At 39.3% G+C, this 27,206-nt stretch overlaps 1 protein-coding gene across 1 annotated transcript; it reads left to right on the top strand.

Moving 5' to 3' along the window:
- Window positions 1-9,114: 9,114 nt before the first annotated feature.
- On the top strand, window positions 9,115-26,475 carry LOC139728002 (sacsin-like). Its single transcript, XM_071639002.1, has 6 exons — window positions 9,115-9,493; window positions 19,360-19,384; window positions 20,194-20,276; window positions 21,232-21,490; window positions 22,368-23,933; window positions 24,619-26,475. Exons 1-6 carry the CDS (start codon window positions 9,488-9,490, stop codon window positions 26,472-26,474), a joined length of 3,795 nt encoding a protein of 1,264 aa, XP_071495103.1. The 5' UTR covers window positions 9,115-9,487; the 3' UTR covers window position 26,475.
- Window positions 26,476-27,206: the final 731 nt, after the last annotated feature.

Genomic DNA, 27,206 nt, shown 5'->3' on the forward strand with positions numbered 1-27,206 from the left:
CCCAAGAAAAAATCGTGTCCCATGGGGGTCATTGGCGGCCATCTTGGCAGCCATCTTGGATTTTCAGGGAAAATCATTATTTTCCATAACTTTTGAACTACACAGCATAAAATTAGAAATAAAGCATTTCTTCAGGATAAACTTGACACGAGGAATCGATTGCAATGGTTATTAACATGATTAAAGCAAGTTTGAAACAAGAAAAGCATAAAAGCATGCAAATTTCGGTGTCATTTTCACCGAAAAATACCCAAATAGTTTAACTTTTCAATTACACAACATACAGGGACAAATAAAACAGTACTCCAGAGTTAATACGGCATGAGGAATCGTTTGAGATAGTTATATACATGATTAAATCAAGTTACATACAAGAAAAGTCCAAAAATGCGAGGAAAACCAGTGTCGTTTACTCTAGAAATATTCCCAAGTAGTCCATATACATGTACATGACAATCTCATACCATCAAAGAGTGACTAACCACTTTTTCTTAACAGTCTGGTAGAAATGGGGGAGGGGTCCCATGCACCCTCCTTTTTCTATCCCTTAGGGTGTCTATTTGATGATTTTTTTTTTTGTTTCAAGTAAAAATCGTGTCACATGGGAGTTATTGGCGGCCATCTTGAATTTCCAAGGAAAATCATTAATTTCTATAACTTTTGAACTTTCCAACATACAAGGAATAATAAAACATTTCTTCAGGGTAAATGTGACATGAGGAATCGAGCGAGATGGTTATTTTCATGATTAAAAAACGTCTCATACAAGAAAAGTCCAAAATATGAAAAATTCTATATCGGTTACGCCGAAAAGTACCCAAATAGTTGCTACATACATGACAAATTGTATACCTCACAAAGTGACTGACAACTTTGTCTTTTGATCATTGCCCAAATAGGCCTTTTTTGTTTTGTGTCAAAAACATTAAATAAAATCTGAAGAGAAAATTAATTTCAAGCATTGTTATCCCCTCACTTGGTGAAATCGAATAAGAATTTAAGCACTATGGTAATTCATATGCAACTACCTTTAAAAGGAGGTGACACGTGATAATGATGTTGATCACAACAAGTGAAAGCGACTAATGGACAAAGATAAAACTTGAACTGTAATTTAACATTCTTTGTGCGCGTTCAATTTCGTTTCATTGTGTATTACCTGTGTATATTGATTGGAAATGAAAATAAAAAAGCATACATGTGAACATGCATGCATGTGTGAAGTGAAGTGAACGTAGGAGGCCATTATCTTGAAAGATTCATGACACATGGTAGCGTTTAATTACATGCGTTAAAACATCAACGGCATATAAGTAGACCTCTTCAACTGTCTTGACATAATTATAGGTTTTTCTCTGTTTCATCCATTTTCAATGTATATCAGTCAATCGATCATATAATTTCTTGCATTACGTGTGGGGGGAATGTATCCTACAAACCGAGCTTTTTAGCATTCCTCCCCATTTCCAACATTTTCGTATACTTACAATTTTTCTGTAAACTTATCCTTTATTTTGTATTATGGTGAAATATATGTACTGTATTCAATTTCTGTAATATATTTATATGTTTTTGTTGGAAATGAAAAATAAATGAATGAAATGAATGAATGAATGAATGAATGAAATGAAAACGAGTTTGAGTTGGGATTTTTTCAAGGAAACAATCACTGTGTCAAAATCTTGAGCCGATTTCAAAAATTTTGATGCCAAAATATTTTTAATTTATACTCAGGTTAAAAAAGCAATTCAATCAAATGTATTTGTTGAAAGCTTATTGTCCGAAAACAAAGAGACAATTTTCATTTGACAGCCGAAAATCTACCCTGTGAATAGGGACTGTAAATCAATGTGGATTGCTGCTACTTCAATTTAGAAATATTTGCATATGAATCGCTTTTGTGCTTATATCCTGTATACATTCAAGTTCACATTGATTGGAATTAAGTTTTCTTTCGAATTCGGTGAAAAGTTGTCTGATACAAGACACAATATTCAAGCTACTTTCAAAAGACAAAATGATATTTTAAATGGGTTAGTCAAATACCGATAAGTGATTGGCTGAACACAGTCACGTGATGGAGGTACATTCGTTATGTTCGCCCATGGGCGAACATTCTTGTAATGTTCTTCCATGGGAAAACATTTTCACGTAACAAATGACAGAATTAAGGCCTAGGACCACACCACACTTATAACCTCCCTCAGTAGCATTTCAAACCCTTCGGGTGGAATATTGGGTATGTTCCCTCCGCCGCCAGTCATCATCTATATATTTTAACATCTGTGACATGTGTATATGCTTTCCATGAAGTACGGAATTAACGTATATTGAAAAAATAAAGAAACACAATATGACTTCACTTTCCTAAAAGTATTCTGAATTCTCATCCTGTGTAACTGTACAAACCACAGAAGCGGTTATGCGATATATCAGCTTTTAATTTCACACTTCTTTAATTTCTAGTCATCATCAAAACGATCATTGTAATCAATGTCTGGCTCCTCTTCTTCATCCTCCTTCATCTCCTCAGTAATTGTCTGAAGCAAGTCAATGAGGGAGGTCGGAAAGAAAGGGCCACTTGACCACACTGGCTCCATCATAACAAAGGCTATCTTCTGCTATCCTTGCCCAGGTTCAAAGTGGTCATAGAGCATCAGAAGATTGGTTGGTCAGCTCTCTTTAAGATGGCAAGGCAAAGGGTCACACATTTAATGTGTGGGATAAAGTTGTCTCTGCAAGGTGGGATCATGAAGAAATCCACATTGGAGTTTGTCGTCATTAATTGTTCGCCCTCTCCCATCATTTACTTTGGATGATGCTGCTGTAAATAGACTTCTCCAGCTCTAATGGTCATACCATGCAAGGAGGTTTATATGAGAGAAGCCATACCTCCTTGGTCATACATTAGGCATGTGAATGCCCCAATGTCTTCTGTCACCTCTTATTGGCTCTACAGACCACCCATCACCAAGATTTAAGTGGGGGATAAAAACATTGGCACATTTGAAAGTCATGTTCTAAGATTTCAGCAGTGTTCATTATAATGTAATATTGAACATTTTACCACATTTCAGTAAAATATTGCAGAAATCATAATGTCATATCCTACTCTCACCTGAATGCTGTGTGTTACATGGGGTGGCTTTGTAGATTCGTTAATAGGGGTCCGACTTTGCCCCTACTCTTGAAGGCACTTGTTACATCTTCCCCTGTAAACACATGTAGTCCAAGTATATTGTGGTACAGTAGCCAGCTCCCTTTGATTCTGTATGCCAGTTCAACGACATTCACAATCTGGCAATGCTCGACAGTCCATTTATCAAGAGAGATAGTGAGGGTGACGGAGTAAGCATGGTGCAAGAAGATCAAGAAAATGCCTGTGTCTGGTTTCCTTACCACAGCTGCTTTGCACCCAAGCTTAATAGTGGAATACTCGAGGTAGGGCGCTACCCTGGTGTCCTTCTCCTGGTTAGACAGCAGCTCATGGACAGAGCTTTTTGTCCCCTGGGATGATTGGGTGAACAAAAAGAATGTAACAGGAATCACTTAAGCTTCAGAGAATGTGATTTCTGTTATACATTCCTTTTGTTTACACAATGTCATGTTCCAGGAGACAATGGTGCAATATCCATGAGTGACTGTCTAACCAGTATAAGGAGACGGACACCAGGGTCGTGCTCTACCTCAAGTGCGCTGCTAAGCTTGGATACAAGGTAGCTTTGGCGAGGAATACAGACACACATTTTCTTGATCCCCTTGGTCCATGCTTAATCCATTCTACAATGTAGTATCTTTCTTAATAAACGGACGGTCACGTATTGCCAGGTTGTGAATGTCAATTAACTTGCATATAGAATCAACGGGAGCTCATTACTGTACCAAAATACTTGGACTGTATAAATGTTTTCACCGGGGAAGATGTAACAATTAAAGTGCCTTCATGGGTTGGGAAAAGTTGGACTCCTAAAGAATCTACAAAGCCACCCATATAGCATTCAGGTGAGAGTTGTTTGATATGATGATTTCAGAAGTATTTCACTGAAATCTAATAAGTTGCTCAGTATCATATCATATTAAAGACTACTGAAATCTTAGAATACGACTTTACAATATGCCAAGTTGAGTGTTTTTTCCTCACAAATCTTGGTGATGGGTGGTCTGTGGAGCCAGAGGTGACAGATGACATTGAAGCATTCACATGCCTAAAATGTATAGCGAGGCCCGGGAGAAGTCTATTATAATGGCGTTCGCAGCATCATGCTGAAACAGATGGTGGGAGAGGGCGAGCAACTGATGACCAAATCCAAGGTGGATTTCTCCTTGCTCCCACCTGGCAGAGGCAACCTTATTTCACACTTTCAATGTGTGAATCATGGGTACCACCTTGCCATCTTCAAGCGATCTGACTAACCAATCTTCTGGTGCGCTACCTCTTTAATCCTGGACAAAGGTGGCATAAGACAGCCTTCGGTATCATGGATCCGGTGTGGCCAAGTGGCCCTATCCTTCCCCTTCCCTCATTGACTTGCTTCAGAAAGTTACTGCGTAGACAGAGGAGGATGAAGAGGAGGAGCCAGATATTGATTACAATGATCGTATTGATGAGGACTGGAAATTACAGTAGTGTAAAACCAGAAGCTAACATATCGCTTACCGCGTCTGTGGTTTGTATGATACACAGGATGAGAATTCAGAATACTTTAGACAAAGTAAAGTCATATTGTCTTACTTTTTTCGATATGCGTTAATTCCATTATACTTTATATGTATGAAAAACCAAAGCGGCAAATATATATATATATATATATATATATATAATTTTTATATAATATGTATATATATATATATATATATATATATATATTATACATATAGAGTGGATTTCTGGCTGTCAAGTTAAATTCATATTTTTTTTTTTCAGACAGGAAGGCTTTAAACAAATACGTTTGAATGAACCATTTTTAACTTAATCTTAAATAAGTTTTAATGATAACAATCTGGCACCTAAATTGGTGAAACCGACAGAGCATTTTGGCACAGTGATTTCCTTTATAGAAATACCCTTACTCAAACTCTTCAAATACAAAATTAAATGAAATAAAAGATGCACACAAAAAGTGTTCAATTATATTTTAGGTTTGAATTTTGTTGATTAGTCACTTTCACATGCATGTTGTGATCAAAATTTGTATGTTCACCTCTTTTGATCTGCTATTTTCGGGGTATCTGCATATGAATTGCCATCGTGCTTACATTTTTCATTTGATTTCAACAAATGAGGCGTCAAAATGCTTAGAGTTGCATGTTGCATCTTTTTTTTTTAAAATATACAAAACACCATATTTGAGCTATGATCTAAAGACAAAGTGCTAAGTCATTTTTTTTTAGGTAGTCTGTCATGTATGTATACGGATTTGGGGTAGTCTATAGTGTAATGACACCAAATTTTTCGTATTTTGGCCTTTCTTGTATCAAACTTGCTTTAATCATATGAATAACCATCTCAATCGATTTCTCATGACACAGTTACCCTGAAGAAATGTTATATTTATCTCTGTATGTTGTAAAGTTCAAAAGTTACAGAATTTACTGACTTTCCTCTCAAATCAAAAATGGCCGCCAATGACCCCCCCATGTTTACTTGGAAACAAAAAAACAAAAACAAAAACAAATAGACATCCTGAGGGGTGCACGGGGATCCCCCATTCCTACAAGACTATTAAGACTTTAGTGGTTAGTCAATCATATGAGGTATATTATAATTATTGTCATGTATGTATATGGACTATTTGGGCAATTTCCAGAGTAAACGACACTGGTTTTTTTTTTCGCATTTTTGGATTTTTCATGTATCATACTTGTTTTAATCATGCAAATAACCATCTCAATCGATTCTCATGCCAAATTTACCCTGGAGATATTATTAACATGTCCTTGTATGTTGGAAAGTTCAAAAGTTATAGAAATTAATGCTATTCCTCGCATATCCAAGATGGCTGCCAATGACCCTCATGTGACATGATTTTTACTTGTAAACAAAAAAAAAATCAAATAGACACCCTAAGCGATACAAAAAGGAGGGTGCATGGGGACCCCCCCCCCCCCCCCCATTCCTGCCAGACTGTTAAGAAAAAGTAGTTAGTCTACTCTTAGGAGGCATGAGATTGTCATGTATATATGTATATGTCCTACTTGGGAATATTTCTAGAGTAAACGACACTGGTTTTCCTCGCATTTTTGGACTCTTCTTGTATGTAACTTGATTTATTCATAATCATGTAAATAACTATCTCAAACGATTCCTCGTGCCGTATTAACTCTGGAGTACTGTTTTATTTGTCCCTGTATGTTGTGTAATTGAAAAGTGAAACTATTTGGGTATTTTTCGGTGAAAATGACACCGAAATTTGCATGCTTTTATGCTTTTCTTGTTTCAAACTTGCTTTAATCATGTTAATAACCATTGCAATCGATTCCTCGTGTCAAGTTTATCCTGAAGAAATGCTTTATTTCTAATTTTATGCTGTGTAGTTCAAAAGTTATGGAAAATAATGATTTTCCCTGAAAATCCAAGATGGCTGCCAAGATGGCCGCCAATGACTCGGATGGGACACGATTTTTTCTTGGGAACAAAAAAATTCATTAACTAGACACCCTAAGGGTTACAAAAAAGTAAGTTAAAAAAATGTGTTCGGGGGGTGCATGGGGACCCCCCATTCCTACCAGACTATATTGGTGTTAACGTGTGTTAGAGATTATAGTCCAAAAAAGGATCAGACGCATGGTAACTTTACTATCATTGACTGCTATCAAATGTTTGTTTTGTGATGTCAAAAATGTATATGTCATATGACTTATGAAAAAGCACGATGTTTTTTATCTGATCAATAAAATCCAGAAATACTAAAATTTGCATAGAACACTTAAACTCTGAATTTGTTAAAGTCAATGCACTTCCTATCATTCATAGAGTCAAAAAGGCAGAATTATACTACATTTCAATTTCTCTATCTAGGACATCTTTGACTTTAGGATTAGAAATAGCCCTATAAATATGTATCATAAGTGTTGAAGATGCAGATGTTCCAATGAATGAATACTTGGAGAATTGGGTATGAAGATTAGGCAAATAATCTGAAACTCTCTTTAAATAGAATATAGTAATATGTAAGAATACATGTATGTCCATGGTCATGTGTAAGCAGTATGCATGTGTGTGTATGTGTGTGTGTGTGTGCGCGCACATGCCTACTGTTACAGCAAATATACACACCACAATATCCAAAATTATATACAAAATTGATCAAAATAGGCATATAACTACTACATCTAATATACAGGGTGTGCTTTATGGATGATAGGCCACACAACATGAATGGAGAGATTGTATCAATACTTAATCCTTTCTGTATGGACTTAAAGGGACATTCCAGACGAATTCCATAATTTCACATCATGTCGTACATAAATCGACAACCCCATGTATAGATTTGTGGAATTTATTGTGGTACTTGAGCAGAGAAACAATACTTTGAAAAACCTTAAACAAATTACACTGAACAAGGATGATGACATAGGAGGTTCACATATTTCAGAAATGTAGCAGTGTAATTCCATAACAATACCGCTTGCTTCCGAGTTCACCTGTGTACAATCTATGCATGCCTTCTTCTTTTGTTCTGCTTCCTTGAGCCCCAACTCATGCATTCTTATAGTGACTCTGCCATGTCATCATCCTTGTTCATTTCGATTTGTTATAAATTTTGAAAATATTCTTATTCTTCATCCCAATTATCAGAAATTCTGAAACTCTGTCCTCAGTATAACTAATTTTATAGTTGTTCAAACGTAAAAATCTGAAAATCATCCGGAGGTCTCCTTTAAAAGATATGTATCACCATGCCACGTACCTCTTCCTTCGGAATGACTTGGTACATTACAATACACATGTGGGTGCGTATTGCTTTGTGTGTAAATGTGTGTGTGTCTGTTTTTTTTTTTGTTTTTTTTTTGGGGGGGGGGGGGTATAGGGGGAGTGGTTGTCCCAGGGGCAGTTTAACCCCTTTCCTGCCCAGATGTAATGTCAGCTTTTCTAACGTTATTATGTACATGTAGACTTCTACCTCTCTGCACGCTACACTGAGAAATCTCAACCCATAAGGGGTGTTTATGTGTGTAGGGGGTCTCAGGGGGGCCCGATGGGGAAGTCTGGCAACCCCTTTCCCGACCAGATATTGTGTCAGCTTTTATATTTTCATTATGTACACCCATAGTACTTTCATTGGACCAAGTTTGATGCATGGGCTGCATGGGGTAAATTACAACCGCCAGGGGGGCCCCGGAGGGGGGGGGGGGGGGACGGTCTGGCAACCCCTTTCCCGACCAGATATTTTGTCAGTTTTTATATTTTTATTATGTACACCCCTAGGCCATTCTTTTAGACCAGGTTTGGTCCATGGGCTCCATGGGGTAAATTACACCCGCCGGGGGGCGTGTTTTTTGTTTGTTTGTTTGTTTGTTTGTTGTTGTTGTTTGTTGTTGTTTTTTTTTTGGGGGGGGGGGCCCTGGGGGGACGACACCCCTCCCTCAGGTATCAGGCTGACGCCCAGTTTTGTAATGAGGGGGGTGGCCCCAGTAACTTTGAGGGGTCAAACCTTTTGGGCTTGATGGGGTAAATTGACCAGCAGCCAGCTCCTGGTCTAAAAACATAACGAGTAGATTTTCTTTGTGTGACCTTTATACACAGCCGATAGGTTCACAAGCAAAACACAACTAGGCCTGTACACAAAGACTATAATATAATTAAATGATACCGAATTATGTGTATATAGGGTGACCAAAGTCCCGTCTCCTGATTGGCTGCTGTTCAGGGAAGTACATACGAGCATTCATTGCTTATACGCTATATCATAATATCATTTTACATAATTTATAAAATGAGACCCAGCCCAGGCAGTGGACTCGTGCTGAGCAGTGAGCGCCGACTTCATTTCCTGCTTGGATGCCGCGTGGGTGTGATGTATTGTTAATCGTCGACTGGCAAGTGTCGACGCATGGGCTCCAAAATGTGTGGTGAGAGAAGCGACAAGACGTGTGATCGAACATCAAGATGAACAATCTTCCATTTTCCGTCACGTTTTGGCGATCTGGGGCATCTTTTCTCTGCAGCCTTTAGCCCACATCGCCGAGTATGTTTACCCGTATGTTTCGCTTCCCGTCAAACTGCATCTGAGGCATTTCATTAGCGTAGAGATCCCTCGTAAGTACGACTGATACGAGAAGATCACCGGAACGAGAAAAAAGACAAAATGGAGAAGGAGACGTCTCAGTGTGCAACGTTAAAAACAAACATGCAGACAAACATGCAGACACACCGAACCAGTGCTCAATAGAACTCTTATTGAGAAATCTGATCAGTGTTCCTCCTCTACTGTAGATCCGCCTCACCTGATTTGAAACGTTTTGTTAAAGCCTCGATCCAGTCATGTCGGTAAGTTTCCACAGTTTTCAAAGTACTTTGACGGAAATAATCGATGCAAGTATTAAAATAGACATTATCATTAAGAATGTAATTACCACTTAAATAGGCATACTCGTGAAATAGGCCCCACCACTGCGTATCCGTACAAATACTACGGCGGCTCGCCTGTTTATACTCGTGAATTCAGCCCCACCGTGTGGCGTTCATCTGTAGATAAACACGGCGGTGTGGCTTTCTTCCACAGTATAATACTCGTGAATACTAAATATTCGTAAAGCACTTTTCTTGACAATTTTCAAATTTGTTGTGCATCCGTTAGCTCGTATAAAGCATTATACTGTGAAAGAACCGTCGATCACGATCTAGACACTCATTGTGATATAAAACACACATGAATGGTTTTAACGCAGGTAGATCGAAAAGGAAAATCTGAATACTGAAAAGCCCTGTTCAACAGGGGAAGTACCCTGGGGAGAACACCTATTAAATAGCTCATGCGCCTCGCTGTCCTTCAAAAGACACCTTACGAATTGTTTGGTCTCTTGCTTTGATCGTTGCTCCTTCCTCAGTCTCAACACAGCATGAATCCAATGTCTGACTTTAAACCCAAACTTAAAGGAATGGTACAGTATTGGTGGAGATGAGAATTGGGCTTTTAACTTTTTGCGAGATACCAAGACAACACTTATGAGATAGTACAGAGCGTACCATTTAAAGAGGAATTCAAATTTTATTTGATGAAAATCAGGTTTGGAATGACTGAAACATCCAAAAACAGAGTAAAACAAAGCAATCGTAATAAAATGTGGGTCACACACTTTATTAGAATTAGTCGATTTTGGATATCTCAGACATTTCAAAACCATTTTCATGAAATAAACGTTGAATCCTCACGGAATTACATGCTCTTTCATATCTCATAAGTGGTTTCTCATTATCTCACCAAAAAATGTTAGAAACCTGAAATTAGGTCTCAACTAAAACTAGGCGATCCCTTTAATGTGCAATCTTACTAATCTTACGGCTAGGTAGCCTACATCTATGAGGAAAATCAGAACATTTCAAAGTCTCTACGGTGTAATGCTGTTACATATTGAAATGACATGAAAATTAAATATTCCATAAGTAACACACAGAACAAGTTTCACGATTTGACTGTAATAACTATAACAACTATTGATAAGTGTTCGAAATGCAATAGTTCTCATACACTGGCAAACCTTTCCCTTTCAGACTTACCCCCCCCCCCCGTATCACATTGCCATTATTATGTCCCTACCCTGTATATGATATACTGTCAAACAGGTGTTAAGTTAGAGTAATATGTCATTCTTAACTGATTAATAAGTGGCCCAGAATTAGAAATAAGATACAGCAATATGGTAACTTTGAGTTTGACTTCAGGTTTATTCTAGGGAGCCTCGAGGTGAGCAAGTCAAAGGTACTGCATGATTACCATTATTTTGAGAGCAATGCTTGTAGAAAAAAAAAAGTTCGAGTCATCGTATTTGTCGCATACGGCCTATGTGTAGCTCAGATTTACCACAAAACATCCTCCCATCAAAAATAAAAGATTAGTAAAGCCTAGAATACAAGGAGATATCACTATTTTTTAACTAAACCATGTAGACATTTCGGCATTTTGCATATCATTTGCACATGAAAAAAAAACACCAACAACAAGCATTAGTGTTTTGAAATAGTTCCAAAATGTGAGTAAGAGATAAAACAACAACTGCAAAAATCTGAATCTGTTTAATCGATGCTAAGTATTGTTAGATACACAAATGTTAACAGATGTAACAAATGTTTCCAGACTTAACCGTCTACAGTTATTTTTTTATTGTAATGTTATTGAAAAGTACTGATATCTTTTTACATTTTACGCTTTATTGCGAAAAATGACATGGTAGGATGTTTTGTGATGCCACAGACCTACACATATGCATCAAATGTGATATCTTGAACATTTTTTAGTCACTGCTATCAAAGTAAACTGGACCTTTAACATTGCTTATATTGATTAACTATTTTACACTGGTTGTTTCTATCAGAACTCACATTTTTTAGAGCTATTTTGAAGCACTACGGCTGCGTTTTTGCTTTATGTGCTAATGGTATTTCATGCCTTAGCTAACCAGACTTTAAAGGGTGTGTACAGTTCTGGTCGAGGTGAAGATTAAGCTTTTAACGTTTTGCGAGATATTCAGAAACTACTCTGATATGTCAAAGAGCATGCAGTTCTAAGGGGTATCAAAAGTTTATTAGATGAAAATCGGTTTTGAAATGGCTGAGACATCCAAAAACAAGGTGAAACAAAGATATCCTAATAAAGTTATGGCATGTCGCCTTTTATTATTAGCAAATTTAATTTTTTTTTTGGATATCTTCGCCATTTGTTCGAAAGCCATTTTTCATCAAATAAATGTTGAATCCTTCTTAAAATTACATGCTCATTCATATTTCATGAGAGGCTTTTCATTATCTCACGTAGGAATGTTCAAAACATGAATCCCTACCTCAACCAGTACTGTACAGTCCCTTTAATCAGTTGCGGTATTCGGTATTATGAACATGGAGGTAACGTGATTTTTGTCCGGCATTCGATGCAGAACATACATTATGATGAACAGAACTCGCATGACATTGCATGGCCAACATGCTGGCGGCGAGATGTCGCGCATGCGCTGTGGATCTCCTTCGCTAGGGGAAATCAGCCCCAATAATCTATTTTGGGCGACGGGGAATTTGGAGTTTCAGTCCGGAAGGAATGGCAGGAGAAGTAAGCAGGCAGATGAACGAATCATACTGTATGTCAGAGCGTGTTTCTACTGAGAGCACCTCACATCCCTGGCATCGTCACGAATTTTGTCCAACGCAGCACCTCGTATTTTATGACCACTCGAGCTGTTTCTACTGAGCGATGAAATACGAGGTGATGCAAAGGTGACGTGCAAATGCGGCGATTCCGGAAGTCAGGTATTTTTAAGTCACAGATTTGGGTCACGCGCGCACTGCCTGCTTTGCTACAACTGCGTCGGCTATTTTTTGATTAGCCATTTCTCTTCGTCTTCCCATCCAACGATACCCCGAACTAACATACTGGTATCCTGCCACTGACTGATGAGAAATCTTTGGAGATCGAGGGTCCAGTTGAGATTTTCTCAAGACTGCGACATACTAATGTGGTACTCTCGCGATTCGAGACAATATAAAATGAAATAACGCGGTGTAAAATCAAGTAAGTGATGAGGGCTTAGTAATGCAATAAGTTAGGCTGTTAATCACGCGAACAATAGGCGATGAATGCCACAATTCACATGTAACGTAACGTATGGCCTATAACACATACACAAGCGAGTTGGTACCAACAAAGCATGATGCGAACACGGTCGATCGCTGTGTGTACACACGTATTTTGTACACATGTGTGCGATGAACCGATTGAAAAGCGCGGGGAGAAATTCTAGACGTCCGATACACCACGAATTTCGCTACCCGGTGTGTTTCTACTGAGAATCGTCCTTCGCGTCACCACGCATCGACCACCTCAATAGATGGACGACGGAGCACCTCGCATCAGCCGGCATCGGCCACTACCAGATCTGTTTCTACTGAGGAAAAATTCGAGGTGTCACCACGCATCGGCTGGTATCGGCCGGCATCGGCCGGTATCACCACACATCGGCTGGCATCACCTCGAATTTTCGTCGCTCAGTAGAAACACGCTCAATGTCGTGAATACGTTAAAGGACAAGTTCACCTTCATAGACATGTGGGTTGAGTAACTGCAGCAATATTAGTAGAACACATCATTGAGAGTTTGAGGAAAATCGGACAATCCGTTCAAAAGTCATGAATTTTTGAAGTTTCTGCTGAGTCACGACTGGATGAGAAGACTACTATAGCTTGTGACGTCATATGAGTACAACTATATAAAGAAAGTATAAAGAAAATTCAAGATATTCTCACTTTTCTCACATAACAAAAGAACACTCGACTTCTCTCTTTCAGAAGTCAAGGGGAATAATATTACCCCTAACATTAGTCAGTAACAAGTCAAGGAAATGTGCACTTTATTCAAAAAGTCAAGTTTTGTGAAATTCTCTTTTTATTTTCCTTATATCGTTGTACGCATGTGACATCATACACTGCAGTAGTCTTCTCCTCCAGCAGTGATTGTACAGATGTTTTAAAAATTCATAACTTTTATCCGACGGATTGTCGGATATTCCCCAAACTTTCACTGATGTGTTCTACTAACATTGTTGCCTTCACTCAATCCACATGTATATGAAGGTGAACTTGTCCTTTAAGTTCGTGACATTATCTAGTGGAGATGCAACTCACTCTCTGGTACTACTAGGTGTTACAAAAACATTTCCCACTTTTGATTCTTAATAGTTCAAAAACTAGTTTATATCAGATAAAACTGTCATTGATAAGAGTAATAGCTGAATAGTGTACAATTTAGTTGGAGGTGATTTGAAATGAAAGCGTTTATTAGTTTCATGAAATCAATGATTTATTTCAATGTTAAGTTCCAGATTTTGAGCACATTTTAACCCTCTGTACGAAAATTGAACTTCACACAGGAACCAATGATGTGTATGTGAGTGAATGCTTACAATGACCCTGAACAATGGACATGGCTACCACCTATTCAGAGCTCTGCTGCAAGGCACACGAATGCTTGATTAATAATATTCATGTGGATTGCCCTGAGCACTGCTAGTCTGAATTCATGACACAGGGTGAACTGCATGTACATGCAAAAAGTGAGCACATGTTTCCTTGTGCTTGCATACACCGCATTTCACTATTGATAAAGACTAGCTGTGATAGTGGAATTCGTCATAAATATGTCATTGAGCATTCCAATCCTGGCCATTGTCCAGGACCATTGTCTGGTTATCAACAATTAACATACTCCTATACACACCAATAACCTCCTGTGCAAAGTTGAAGTTGAAGTTTCGAGGGCTGAAAATAGAGCAAAATCTGAAACCTAACTGAAAAATAAGAATGATGAATTTAACAAAACTGAATTCTATCATGCTTTCATTTTCAAATTACCTCCAACAAAATTGTACACTATTCAGCTATCGCTCATTTCAATGTTAGTGTTATCTGATATACGTGTATAGTTTTTGAATTATAAAGGATCAAAAGTGGGAAATGTTTTTGTAACGCATAGTAGTATTCACAATGCCGTGCGTGTTTCGCCATTGTGTTATACGGTTACAGCTCGTTATTCCGAAGGTTCGTTATTCCGAAGGTTCTTTAGTCCGAAGGTTCGTTATTCCGAAGGTTCGTTATTCCGAAGATTCGTTATTCCAAAGGTTTGTTAATCCGAAAATGTGATGAGGTTTGTTTAATATTCCGAAGGTTCATTAATCCGAAAATGAAACAAAGCCCGTTATTCCGAAGATTTGTTACAAACCCTATATCATTTCGGCCTCATGAACCTTCGGAATAGCGAACCCTTCATTTTCGGATTAACAAACCTACGGAATAACGAACCCTTTTTCATTTTCGGATAAACGAGCCTTCGGAATAACGAGCCCTATTTCATTTTTGGATTAACGAACCTTCGGAATAACGAACCTTCGGAATAACGAACCTTCGGAATAACGCAACAAATGTTCGGATTAACGAACCCTTTTTCATTTTCGGATTAACGAAACTCTAGGTATAGGGAATTTGTGTGTTTCGGATTAACGAACCTTCGGAATAACGAGCTGTAACCATGGGTGCCGCCATAAAGATAAAAACAAGCTATACGTAAGTAATAAATGAGTTATGATAATAGTCTACACTTTGTTTTTGCTTGTGGTTTGATTTTTACGAGGCCAGAAATAAGTTCACTGTATCCTCGATTATGCAACGTGATTCTGGTCATCAAATCGACATTGAATTCCTCATGGAATTATACTCTTTCATATTTCATAAGAGGTTTCTCATTACTAGTATCTCACCAAAAAAAAAGAAGAAAATGTTAGAAACCTGAAATTAGGTCTCAACCAAAACTATACAATCCCTTTAATGCATTTTTGTTTTTTCGTGTACACTCTGCAGCCTCCATTTTGTTGACAGGTTTTGGTGCAAATGATGTAAAGGGATGCAATATAGGCCTATATGAAGGGTCTTCGATCTATCATTTAACTCTCAGTAAGCCTGAGGTTTTGACCACATCTCATGATTTATACACAGCCATCTCCCCAACCAATGGAGTGGCACAGATTCGGCAATGACTCTGGAGATACACTTCCCTTTGCCTGACAAAAAAAAGAAAAATTATATTATATATACTCCATTGATGTTTTCATGCATTCATTACGGCTAACCAAGTGTGCATAGGTCTCAGGCAATTTCTGGATGTTGGTAACGCTGATCATTGAGCATGCATGCTGCACCTACACCACGTGACAGAGACTTCGTACCTTACGAAATCCTGACAGGAAAAAAAAACCAATGTAATGACAATGAAAATAATGGTAATAATAATAACTACAGATTTTGACAATGCACAAACTAATACACATTATCGTCACTTGTATAATGCAAAAGGCCCTGATGTATTCTTTTACCATAAACTGTAAATATTTCATTGAAAAGATCGATTCGTTGATTCGAGTGATGAGTTTGAAGGTAAACTCATTCCACAATTTCGGCGATGCACATGCGTGAGAGGTTTGTATACTTAATTGTTTCACGTGATAGATCACAAGAGTAATGTGTCTTTGAGGCAACAACCATTGTAACGTTGTTTCAAACTTTTATTTTTACCAGGTCGGTATGAATGTGCCTCTGTAAACAGATCTGGATCAGTGCAGACTTCTCGAAAGTGCGCTAAGACACACTGAGATATATCCGATAATATACAAATGATGCACAGGATAGAGTGCGTTAGTGTAGGGGTAGTGCACTCGAGGGTATTTACAATTGTGAAACATGCACTACATTGTAAATACCCGAGAGTGAGCTACGCCTACACTAACGCCACGAAATAATCCTGTGCATCATTTGTTTTATAAAATGGGTCGAAAATTCGAAAACTAACATCATTTTTCAGCGTTTTTCACGTACCTTTGTGGGTCAAGACGTCCGAAGATGTTCGTCCCAAACTTTTACGCACGTCGCACTCGCGGAAGTCCCGCACATACAGTATAAGTATAAAGGGGGTTGGGTTTCCGGACACCCGCATGAAAACTTACTTATTTTACATAGAATATGCACCCTTTACCTTAAAGACTTGATATAGACTCCTCATATAGGCCTACTAGACAACATACTCTGAAAACGGCGTGAGAATTAACCTGCTAAATCGTTGGATTTGCTCTTCAAAGTGACTTCATGTACGCGTCCGGTCCCATAACGCTTGGTCTACTGTACTGTACAAAGTGTACGTACGTATAGTACAGTATACGTACGTACGCCACATATGTTATGTACAAGGGAAGACAGGCCGGCCGGCCGGCAGCCCGAACTAGAAGTTGTTTACAGGATTGACAGCGCGTACGCGTATGCATGCAATTCATCAAAGGAGCCGCCGCGCGCACAGACGATCGGCAATCTACCATAGGATTACAGGCAGTGCAGTTGTACTGAAGTAAAGGAAGGAGGTGTGTCTCATTTCAGCGCTTCCTATTGGCTACATTCTTGAACCCATTTTATAAATGGATATATACGACGTATTGAAATAGGATCATTCAAACGCAACGACCCGATATACCATAGGCAGAAGCTCATGGCTATGTCTCTCTCTTGCGCAATTAGTGAGAAGGTCTAACTTTCTGTAACTTGCTCATTATGTTTTTTTTATATTGCGTTGGATTCATTTGCAGAGATGCCAACGTCAAGCCCTTTCTTAACAGATCCTACCGCAGGAACGTCGCGACGACGTCCGGAGGATAAAATTCCTCGCTTTGAACAAAAAACAAACGAACGAACAAACAAACAAACAAACAAAAAACAAGGCAGAAGATTGCAAAATATAAAAGCAAAAGCAAAAGCTACCGCGGCAACGTCCGAGCAATATTATGCGGGGACCGTTTTAACAGGCAGGATAAAAAATATAATAAAAAAAAAAATTACCCGGACGCTACCCGGACGTTGTAGCGGTAAGAAGGCTCTGTTAACATGGTTGAAGCGGAGCTTCAGAAAGCAAGTTTAGGTATGGCCAGGGAGGTGGGAAGAGATACCTCTAACCTCCCTGATATGAGATGTACAGAGCATCAAAGTCGCCCTATGGAGAGAAGCGACCGTACGGTGGGGGGTGCGGGAGGGAGAGTATCCCCCCCCCCCCCAAGATAAGGAGCTTTAGAATTTGTTTGAAAATCTTGCCTTCTTCTGCGTACTAAATAGAGTTTTGCTTATTCGAAAATAAGGAACATGAATAGGTTCTCTCAAAATATGAACGTTTTCATGGTTTTGGATAAATCCATGCTCTGACAATTTCGGTTTTTCTTTTCCTGAGTCGCGAAAAGGGACTCACCAGGGAGGTGAGATCACCTCCCTGGTCAAAACCCCGTTTTACACATGACACGTATAACAGAAGAGCATTTGGGCACATACGACGTACTGCATGTTCAAATGCATACGACGTATATTACACGGGCTTTCAGACACATAAATCTACGTCGTATATCCATTTGATAACGCTGTAGTCTGAAATGGGGGACAGATAAAGGAGTTCCAATTATAATCCATTACAGAAACCTATTAGAATAGTGCAAATTGCATTTTTCGTACTATCAAGCTATAGGTATATTCAGATTCGTCGGAGATTATGTATCATATTTGTGTTCATTATGACATTGTGATTAAGTATTTTCAAAATGCATGGCTAGCTACATCCTCCCAACACTCTGACAGAGCTTACAGGATTTTTAGTACATGAATTCTGTAATAAGTGATGCCCTACTAAATTAGAGTTTATACTTGTTGAACAGTAATTTAGCAGCACTGCTGTCGTTCTTTTTTTTAAATTACTGGTATTTCAACGAAATGTTTGGTCACATCATCGTACACTTCGTAGATATCGCATGCTACGGCTTCAACGAATGTACTCATAGGATAAGCTAGACATTTAGCCTGGGTAAAAGAAACCAAAACCCAAAGAGAAATCGGAATGACTGAAAGCTGCAACATTAGCAGATCACATGCATCAATGAAAGATTGAGGAAAATTGGACAATCGATGCAAAAGTTGTGAGTTTTTAAAATTTTGGTGTTGGAATCGCTGGATGAGGAGACTACTTGAGTTTAGGGCATAGGATGTGTGGACAACACTTATAAAGAAAACATATATGAAAATTCAACTTGCTTTAATTTTTCTAAAACATAATGAAAGAGCACTTGACTAAGCGCTTGTATACAAAGCAGGGGAAATGAATACTAACCTATACACATAAGTCAGCACTAATTTGATAAAATGTGTAACTTTCATGAAAATGACTTTTTGTGGAATTCCCTCTATACTCTCTTTGTATTGTTGTCCACACATGACGTCATGAACTCTAGTAGTCCCCTCATCCAGCGGATCCAATACCAAAACTTTAAAAAAAATCACAACTTTTGAATCGATTGTCTAATTTTCCTCAAACTTTCACTGATGTGCTCTATTGATGTTGCTGCTTTCACTCAATTCACATTTTTCCTTGGGTTTTGATTTCTTTTAATTAAAACAGAGGAATCCAGTACAATAGTATGATAAGAAATCCTCACACAAGACGGATAAAAGTGAACATTTCGAAATTATCAAATTGGAATATCACGTAAGAAAACGTTACAAGCCTCTTTAGGACTCTACTAACACCTCCTTCATAATATGACTTCCTTTTCTTTTTCTTTTTCCTCCACCTACTTATTCAGGACCAGGAGCTTGATGACTCAGACCGTGAGTAAACTCTCATTACGAGTGTTTTGCTTCATTATTAAGTAAATTATCGTGTAAACAAACGCAGTTCTGACAAAGATCTATTTCAAAGTATGATCCACTCAATTGAGGGGTAAGGTATAGCGTTTAAACCAACAAACGTGTGCACTTTTTGCATAATGTCGATTTTTATGTTATTCGTGACTAGTTACCAAGGTAACCTCCCTGTGAATGCTGATAAAAGATGCATTTATAATGTTAGCTTGTTATTTTCCTTCTCTTGTAGTTTGTCAATTTTCACTAACGAAATTCAAGAAGAACATTGCGCTTAGATTATAGTTAGAATAAAGACATGACAACAATACACTCTGTGCACTCAATTCTACCAGCTTACAACTAGTGGTAGTTGTGAATAATTGATACAAGATTATCTAAATGCAATTCATTTCCGTTTAATTGCCTCTTCCTATACAAATTAAATATCACATGAACACGTTCTTATCAAACAATTATCTTTTTTTGTGTGAAGCTGTTGTTGTCGGGGAACTGTATTCAACTACTGTAGTGTATGCTTCTCTGAAACATACAATGAAAAGGTCAAGCTTCAAACAACTGTAACAGCTGGGATGCATGAATGCAAGCCTTCCGTAATGGAACATTTAATGAATACTTTGGATGGAAACGATGGCAAGAGATAAAAGTGATAAATGAATGTCTGTCTCGGCAAAATGATTTTCCAAAAAAACGTGTATAATGAGCAGGATGAGGCTTGAAAGTGCTGACGTCTGAATGAGTTTTTTTTTTCCCCATTGCTAATCTTATCTATTCAGACGAGTTTGGTATCACAGTCCCTCCTCTCGTTACGTATCTGAAGAAAATTCTTCGTGATTACAGCGACGGTCAGATCTTGAAGGTAAGTCATTGTATGATCTTTGTATATACAATATTTCTAAATAATCAAATGGCATGTCAGGGGCGAATCAGGAATTCCGTAAAAGGGAGGGGGCAAAGCTAGGGAGCGGGATAGGGGTGAGGGAGGTGTGTGTGTGTGGGGGGGGGGGGGAGTATTCCCCCTGCCACCTTAGGTATTTTTTTTTTATGTTAATGTTGGTCATCATGGGATTTCATGCCTACTTTTGATATAATTTTCAAAAACTTTATAACTCACTGTATTTATAAAATTGAAGAGGACGCGCGTCCAGTTCGCCCCACAACCCTGGATCCGCCACTGCATGTGAAAAAATTGAAAATAACACAATATAAAAACAAAACAAAGATGTTAATGCTGAATTCTTATATGTAAAGTCACTGTATATTAGAATCCACATAACCGGTTATAACCTATTTCCATTCTATCATGATGTCAAAAGTTCAAATCCTTCCAGGTATTTTAGCCTTGTGAAAGATGATTATAACTCCGATGTTGCTCTTCATAATCATGAAAACAAATGCTGGAGAATCAGTTTCGGCAAAGCCGTCTGAAATGGCAGGGTTGAAACTAAAAAGCTTACTGATTACGTTAGAGCATAATGTTTATTGTTAACATGAAACCTTTTCGTTCAACATAAAACCTAAACGAAGAAAAAATTGTGAGACAAATGAAACGTAGCCTATCGATGAGTGCGCTTTATTAATGCAGTATTTAGGTTGGGATCTTTCAAAGGAGTTGTTACTAATCCTATAAGTGATTGTACGGCACCTCGTTCACCATGTCAATTTAAAACTGGAAGGGAAATAAGTTTTAAGGCGATGGATTGTGTTGAGACTAGAAACTACAGTTTTGATGAAAATATCTTTTATTTGATTACATTAATTCAACATCGATACAATTGGATTTTGTACGTTTCCGTTTTGTTTGTTTGCATAAGGAAATTCTGCAAAATGCGGAAGACGCTGGAGCCACGAAGGTTAAATTTCTTTATGACGTCAGACAGTATGGCACGCAAACACTCTACAGTGACTCCCTGGCACCGTACCAGGGTCCCGCCCTCTACGCATATAACGATGCCAAATTCAAGCCAAAGGACTGGAAGGGAATACAGGAGCCAGCACGCAGCAACAAAGAGGACAACCCACTCAAGGTTGGCCGATTTGGCATCGGTTTTAACTCAGTCTACCATATCACAGGTACATTTCCGTTGAATCGCAAGAGAAGACGAGCATAATTTGTCCAACGTTCAGTGTCTCATTATTCAAAGTTTACATTATGCCCACCATTCTGTTTACTAGATGTTGTGTTTCGCATAAGATGTTGTCAGGAAAATGAGAACCAACAGGTTAGACAACAAATCTTTAATAAAGAAAGAAAATTCATGCCGTTAAACATAACAAAGAAGTGTATTATTTATTAAACCCAACCCCTTCTCACCACCCCCGGAAAATTCTTCCTCCACACTCTCTCCCCGCATACTTCCCTGTGGGTTAAAATGTTTCTTGCTTTTTGATGGAAAGAAACATCGAATATTTTGCACAAAAACAAATCCCAGGAAACTACAAAACTATCTACTACATAATTCAATACAGAAATAAATAACCTTGTAACCATTTCATTTCATTTCTTTTTGTATGTACACATCTCACGCGTGTGCGTATTATGACCTTGTATTCTTGCTATTATGTGATGACTATTGCCGATCATCCCCTCCCCCCCCCCCCCCCCCGCCCAACTCTTCTGTCTGGATTTACGCTGGTGGTGCGTATCACTGGCTTGCCCTCGTGCGAGTATGTGATAACTATCGTTGATCACCTCCACACTCCACGATACGGATTTACGTCGGGGTATGATACGTGTATGATACGTGTATATGTTTACCTGCTGCTGATTTCTTTTGTGTACTTACCTGTCACAAAACAATTTTAAATAATGGGTAAATTCATCAAAATCAGGGGGATAAAGACCTAATTTGTATGAAAACAAATAATATAGAATAAGGAAAATGACGCAAAGTTATATGATGACCTTTGACGATACATTGTTACATGGAAGCTTTTATTTTCTTCGCAGATCTCCCAAGCATCATGAGTGACCGTAGGGTAGCCTACTTGGATCCATTGGCGAAACACTTCAGAAATAATCATGGTCTCCCCCAGACAGGATTCCGATTTGACCTGCAAAACTCAAAGGACCAAAACACCTTTCGTGCATGCGAGGACCAGTTCCGACCGTATCGACAAATTTTCGACGATGTCAAAGACGGGTTCCGTGACGGACAATTCGACGGGACGTTGTTCAGATTCCCGCTGCGAGAGACAGAGAGTGAACTTTCTAACAAGGTTTATACGGATGAAAAGAAGATGGACGATCTCCTTGACGCTTTCCTTGTTGATGCGGATGTCGTGATGCTCTTCCTCCGGTCACTGAAAGAAGTCGAAGTTATGAAGCGACCGACTGACCAGAATTCTCGTCGCATTGTTCGCGTTAAGGCAAATGTTACAGGTCATGAAGAACAACCGACTGGGCAGGATCAGTTCGCGCGACAGTTGATGGAGTATTGTTCGAGAACTGTGGCAAATCGAGAAGACCTTACAATGTCCTATGATGTCAAGATATCTTCTGAAAACGTAGGAGGATCAAAGACTACCCGTTGGATTGTTTGCCACCACATCGCAGGTGCCGCTATGAGTCCAGAACTTTCCGATATGGCTGTTAAGCAGAATCTGTTGCCATGGACGGCTATTGCCGTTCCTGTCAATATCATGAGAGATGAACATGACAGATCTTTTGGAAGGGTCTTCTGTTTCTTACCACTTCCTCCAGGCGAAGAAAGCCGTACTGGATTACCCGTTCACTTGCATGGGTTTTTCGGAATTCAGAGTGACCGCCGGGCGATCAAGTGGCCTGGTCCAGATCAAACAGATGTTTCCGCGAAATGGAATGAATTGCTTGTAAAAGAAATTATTCCGTCTGTATACGTCAGAGCCATAACAACTTCAATAAATGCAGATGACGTCAGCGTGGAGAGCATCTACTGTGCATGGCCTGACGAGTCATGCGTACATGACAAATGGAATGTTATCCTAGAGCCTTTCTTTGAAAAATTGTTCGAAGAACGTGTCATACACAGCGAGAACAATGGATGGTTGAAAATCGGAGAAGTCGTCTTTAACGATTTGTCAGTGGAAGACGAAATGGAAGTGGTTATACTGAAGTGCCTTCGGTACGCTGATCAGCCCTACGCATCGCTCCCCAAGTTCTGCATGCAATCCATCAGGAAATACTTCAAAGGGGACATCGTCACAACAACCCCGGCACTTCTTCGTAGGTGCATTCGCAGACATGAGTCTGTCCTCGAAGATCTCAACAGTCAGGAGAAACTTTTGATTCTCGAATACATCATGTCAGATGGAGAGTACTCTGAGTTGACCACGCTGCCACTACTTCCTCTCGATGACGACAGTTTCATCCCATTTGAAGCTTCGGATGATGGCAGGTTTATCTCACTTGGAGACTCTCATAGAAAGGTGTACATTCCTACCGCCCGATTTCCACGCGTCCTCATTCCTGGTGAGAGTCAGTCTTTCATTCGAACAGCAGTATCTCAAGCACTTCGAGACTCTGTTACCAAAGTGGGTAAGTGCCGTATTTTACATCCATTTTCGCTGTATTTATACAACATCTTTACTTCACGTGTAGTCGGAGCCATACTCTGCTGACAAACAAATTATCTAAGTTCATAACATATTTCGTAGAGTATTGGAGGGAGTAAGATAACGTCCGTGTGTTTCCTTGACGTTCTCGAGAGGAGTGTAATCTAATCTTGTCTTTCATGTTTTGTTAAAAGATGCTCTTAAATTACAGAGATCCACCTTAGCGTAAGGAACGAAAATATCCTAAAACAAAACCTATTTGTAATGGTTTCTAATTACGCACATTTCGTCATTGATTACTGCAGTAAGGAAATTATTAACTCTTCTGTTTATTTTCAGTTGTTTTAAGTGAAAAAAATAACTGGATTAGTAACATGAGTGTATGTATGCACTTCTGGAATATCTGTAATGGTAGCATAAAAGTGACTGCTGATTTTCAATTGTCTTCTTTATCGAAAAGAAACCATTGATAGGAAATCGTAATCCTTTGATATCAAATGAAGATGATGCATTATCACTTTAAATCTGCTCTAAAAACAGATTTATTACAATTTTATGAAACACAATGTAGTGAATTGTTTTGAGACTGTCCATTGCATCTTCGAGTGTAATCGCATCATGATTCGTTCATAATGTTCCTCTTCCTTGTGTTTTATTTCTGATTGCAGCGGCACAGGGCGGGTTTCAGCTTGAGGTCTTGAGCTTAGAATCAGTTGCTACACTTCTAAGACGCAGATTTGGCAGATGGCAGAAAGAGCCAGGAATCGCCAACCAACCACCTGCTCCGTGGCTGGAAGCAGTCTGGAATATGTTTTACAAAGAGAGTCCGGACAATCTGTCCCAATTTGAAGGGCTGCCCCTAATTCCACTTTCAGACACAAACGCTGCCGAGGTTACACTCAAAGCACTTGCAAAAAAGTCGGCTTTGATTGTCAAAAGAAATGGGCAGGTTGCTCTGGATGAACACCTCGAAGGCGTCCTTGTCAAGATTGGCATTGAAGTTCTCAACTTCACAGATTACGTCATCCGGCACCCTGCAGTGATATCCCAAGGTTACATTCAGCAGCCAGTTGCAGACGGAATTCTTACGGCAACTCAGAACATAGACCGCAGTTCTCTTATCAACAAGTTACAAGGCCTCAAGGATAGCGAACGTGACCTCTTCAACAAATGTATCGCCAATGCAACAATCAATTCCTCGGCCCGTGATCTACTGCTTTCTCTTCCACTCTTCAAGCTACTTTGTGGTTCTGGCGCTTCTTGTACATCGATAGTTAGTGCAAGGGAATCTATCGGATACATTGACATTTCTGCAAATGAAACGAAAGACCTCCCTCAGCCAGTAAAGTTACAAAGAGCTGTTATCGCAGCGGACCACAATGTGAAACCTCTCCTGGACAAATTGAAAATTGACGCTCTTTCAAGGTTCAACGTCATCAATCACATAATGCGAGAACTCCACGAAGGTATATTGTACACCAAATCTGATGTTCAAAGCGTCACACTCTGGCTCTTGAGTCACTGGAATGAGATCAAACATAAATGTGAATCAAGCAAGCACGTGCTCCAAAAACTGAAGTTTGTTCCCACAGACAACTCCTCTTCAACACTGAAATCACCTTCCGAACTCCTTCACATCCAGGATCAAACTCTCCACAGGCTCTTTGGAAAACAAGGATTATTTCCAACTGAACCCTTCACAGAACCAGAAGTCCTTTCAGCTCTGGGAGAACTTGGCATGCGAGGACAGGACAAGGTAAATGTGGACGAGGCAGTCATGTGTCTTGATATTGTTTCCCTGTCAAACAATGTTGATCTCGCTCGCTCCTTTCTGAAGTTCCTTGCCAATAACATGAGGCTTTTAAATTCTTGTTCATCAGGAATTTCTTGCACTTTGGCAGCTTACATCAAGAGCAAACCCTGCATACCTTACGAGCAGGTTCAGCCTTCATTCTATCCATCTCAGCTCCAGTGGTATCAACTGCCTCATTCATTCCTCTCCACTCCAAGTGAGACTATGCTCCTGTCAAGAGAGAATTCCATATTGTGCGGGTCACTGGTTCCACTCACAAAAGAGGACAGCAACCTCATGCCACTGTTTAGGCATCTTCAGATGGATTCGAAGAAACCAACTTTGCAGAATGTGACAGAACAGTTGAAAAAGTATGTCCACCTCACTCAAGAGTCACGTGATGTAGATCCCATTGAACTTGCACCGATGGTCAAAAGCATATATGCTTTCCTCTTGAACGAATGGAAAGTACAAAGAGGAAATGTACTGAAGTACTTGACAACAGTTCAATGTCCAATATGGAATGGTGCTGGATTTTCAGACCCAACAGAGATGTGCATAGATGGTCTTCCGTTTGATATGTCACCATATATGACACAGATTCCTCATACTATGCGTCAATTTGCAGATCTGTTTCGTGATCTTGGAGCGAAATCAACTGTGAATGCTAATGTGGAAACATTGGTTGACATTTTGCACGAAGTAAGAAATCCTGTGAGCAATCAAGGGTGAATGACACTGCTTACCATGCGCGCCAACTTCGTCTGGTACTCCAAATCCTCAAACAACTCCACACAATTGGGGAAATACCACAAGATCTGCAAAGCCGTGTATTAGTACCAACAGAATCTGAAGGCTGCCATTTGATATCGGTAACAGACAGTGCATTTGTTGATCGGCCTTGGCTAAAATCATTTGTGCATGAAGAACGATCTGAGGATGACACGACATTCAGTATCATTAATCCTCAGATAACAGCGGACCTTGCGAAATTTTTGCATGTCCCTCCACTCAGTCGCTTGCTCTTGGATGCTGATGATCTAGATGAATTTACCCAGGCAGGTCAGACAGAACCTCTGACTCTTCGGATATGGAACATCCTGAAGAATACATATGAGGACACAGCCATTTTCAAAGAAATGATACAGAATGCTGAGGACGCTGGTGCCACTGAAGTTCGATTTCTGGTTGACATGAGAACAAACAGTAATGCCATGGAAAAACTCTTTGACCCAGGGATGAAGGCGTGCCAAGGTCCTGCCCTCTGGGTTTTCAACGATGCGACATTCACAGACGAAGACTTCGCGAACATTCTTCGTCTCGGAGGACGAACAAAAGAAAAGAATGCTGAAAAAATTGGAAAATTTGGAACTGGTTTCAATTCAGTGTACCACTTGACGGACGTACCTTGCTTTGTGAGCAGACACTTTATTCAGTATTTCGATCCCCATACGACGCACCTAG

The sequence above is a fragment of the Diadema antillarum genome, unplaced genomic scaffold (assembly GCF_040938485.1).
Source record: "Diadema antillarum isolate AM-2024a unplaced genomic scaffold, OU_Dant_1.0 scf00000001, whole genome shotgun sequence".
Lineage (NCBI taxonomy): Eukaryota > Metazoa > Echinodermata > Echinoidea > Diadematoida > Diadematidae > Diadema > Diadema antillarum.

Excerpts from the sequence above, each read along its gene's own strand:
- LOC139728002 (XM_071639002.1), top strand. Across the intron at positions 19,385-20,193 it reads GGAGCTTGATGACTCAGACC|ACGAGTTTGGTATCACAGTC; the intron begins GTGAGTAAACTC and ends TTATCTATTCAG. Across the intron at positions 23,934-24,618 it reads AGACTCTGTTACCAAAGTGG|CGGCACAGGGCGGGTTTCAG; the intron begins GTAAGTGCCGTA and ends TTCTGATTGCAG.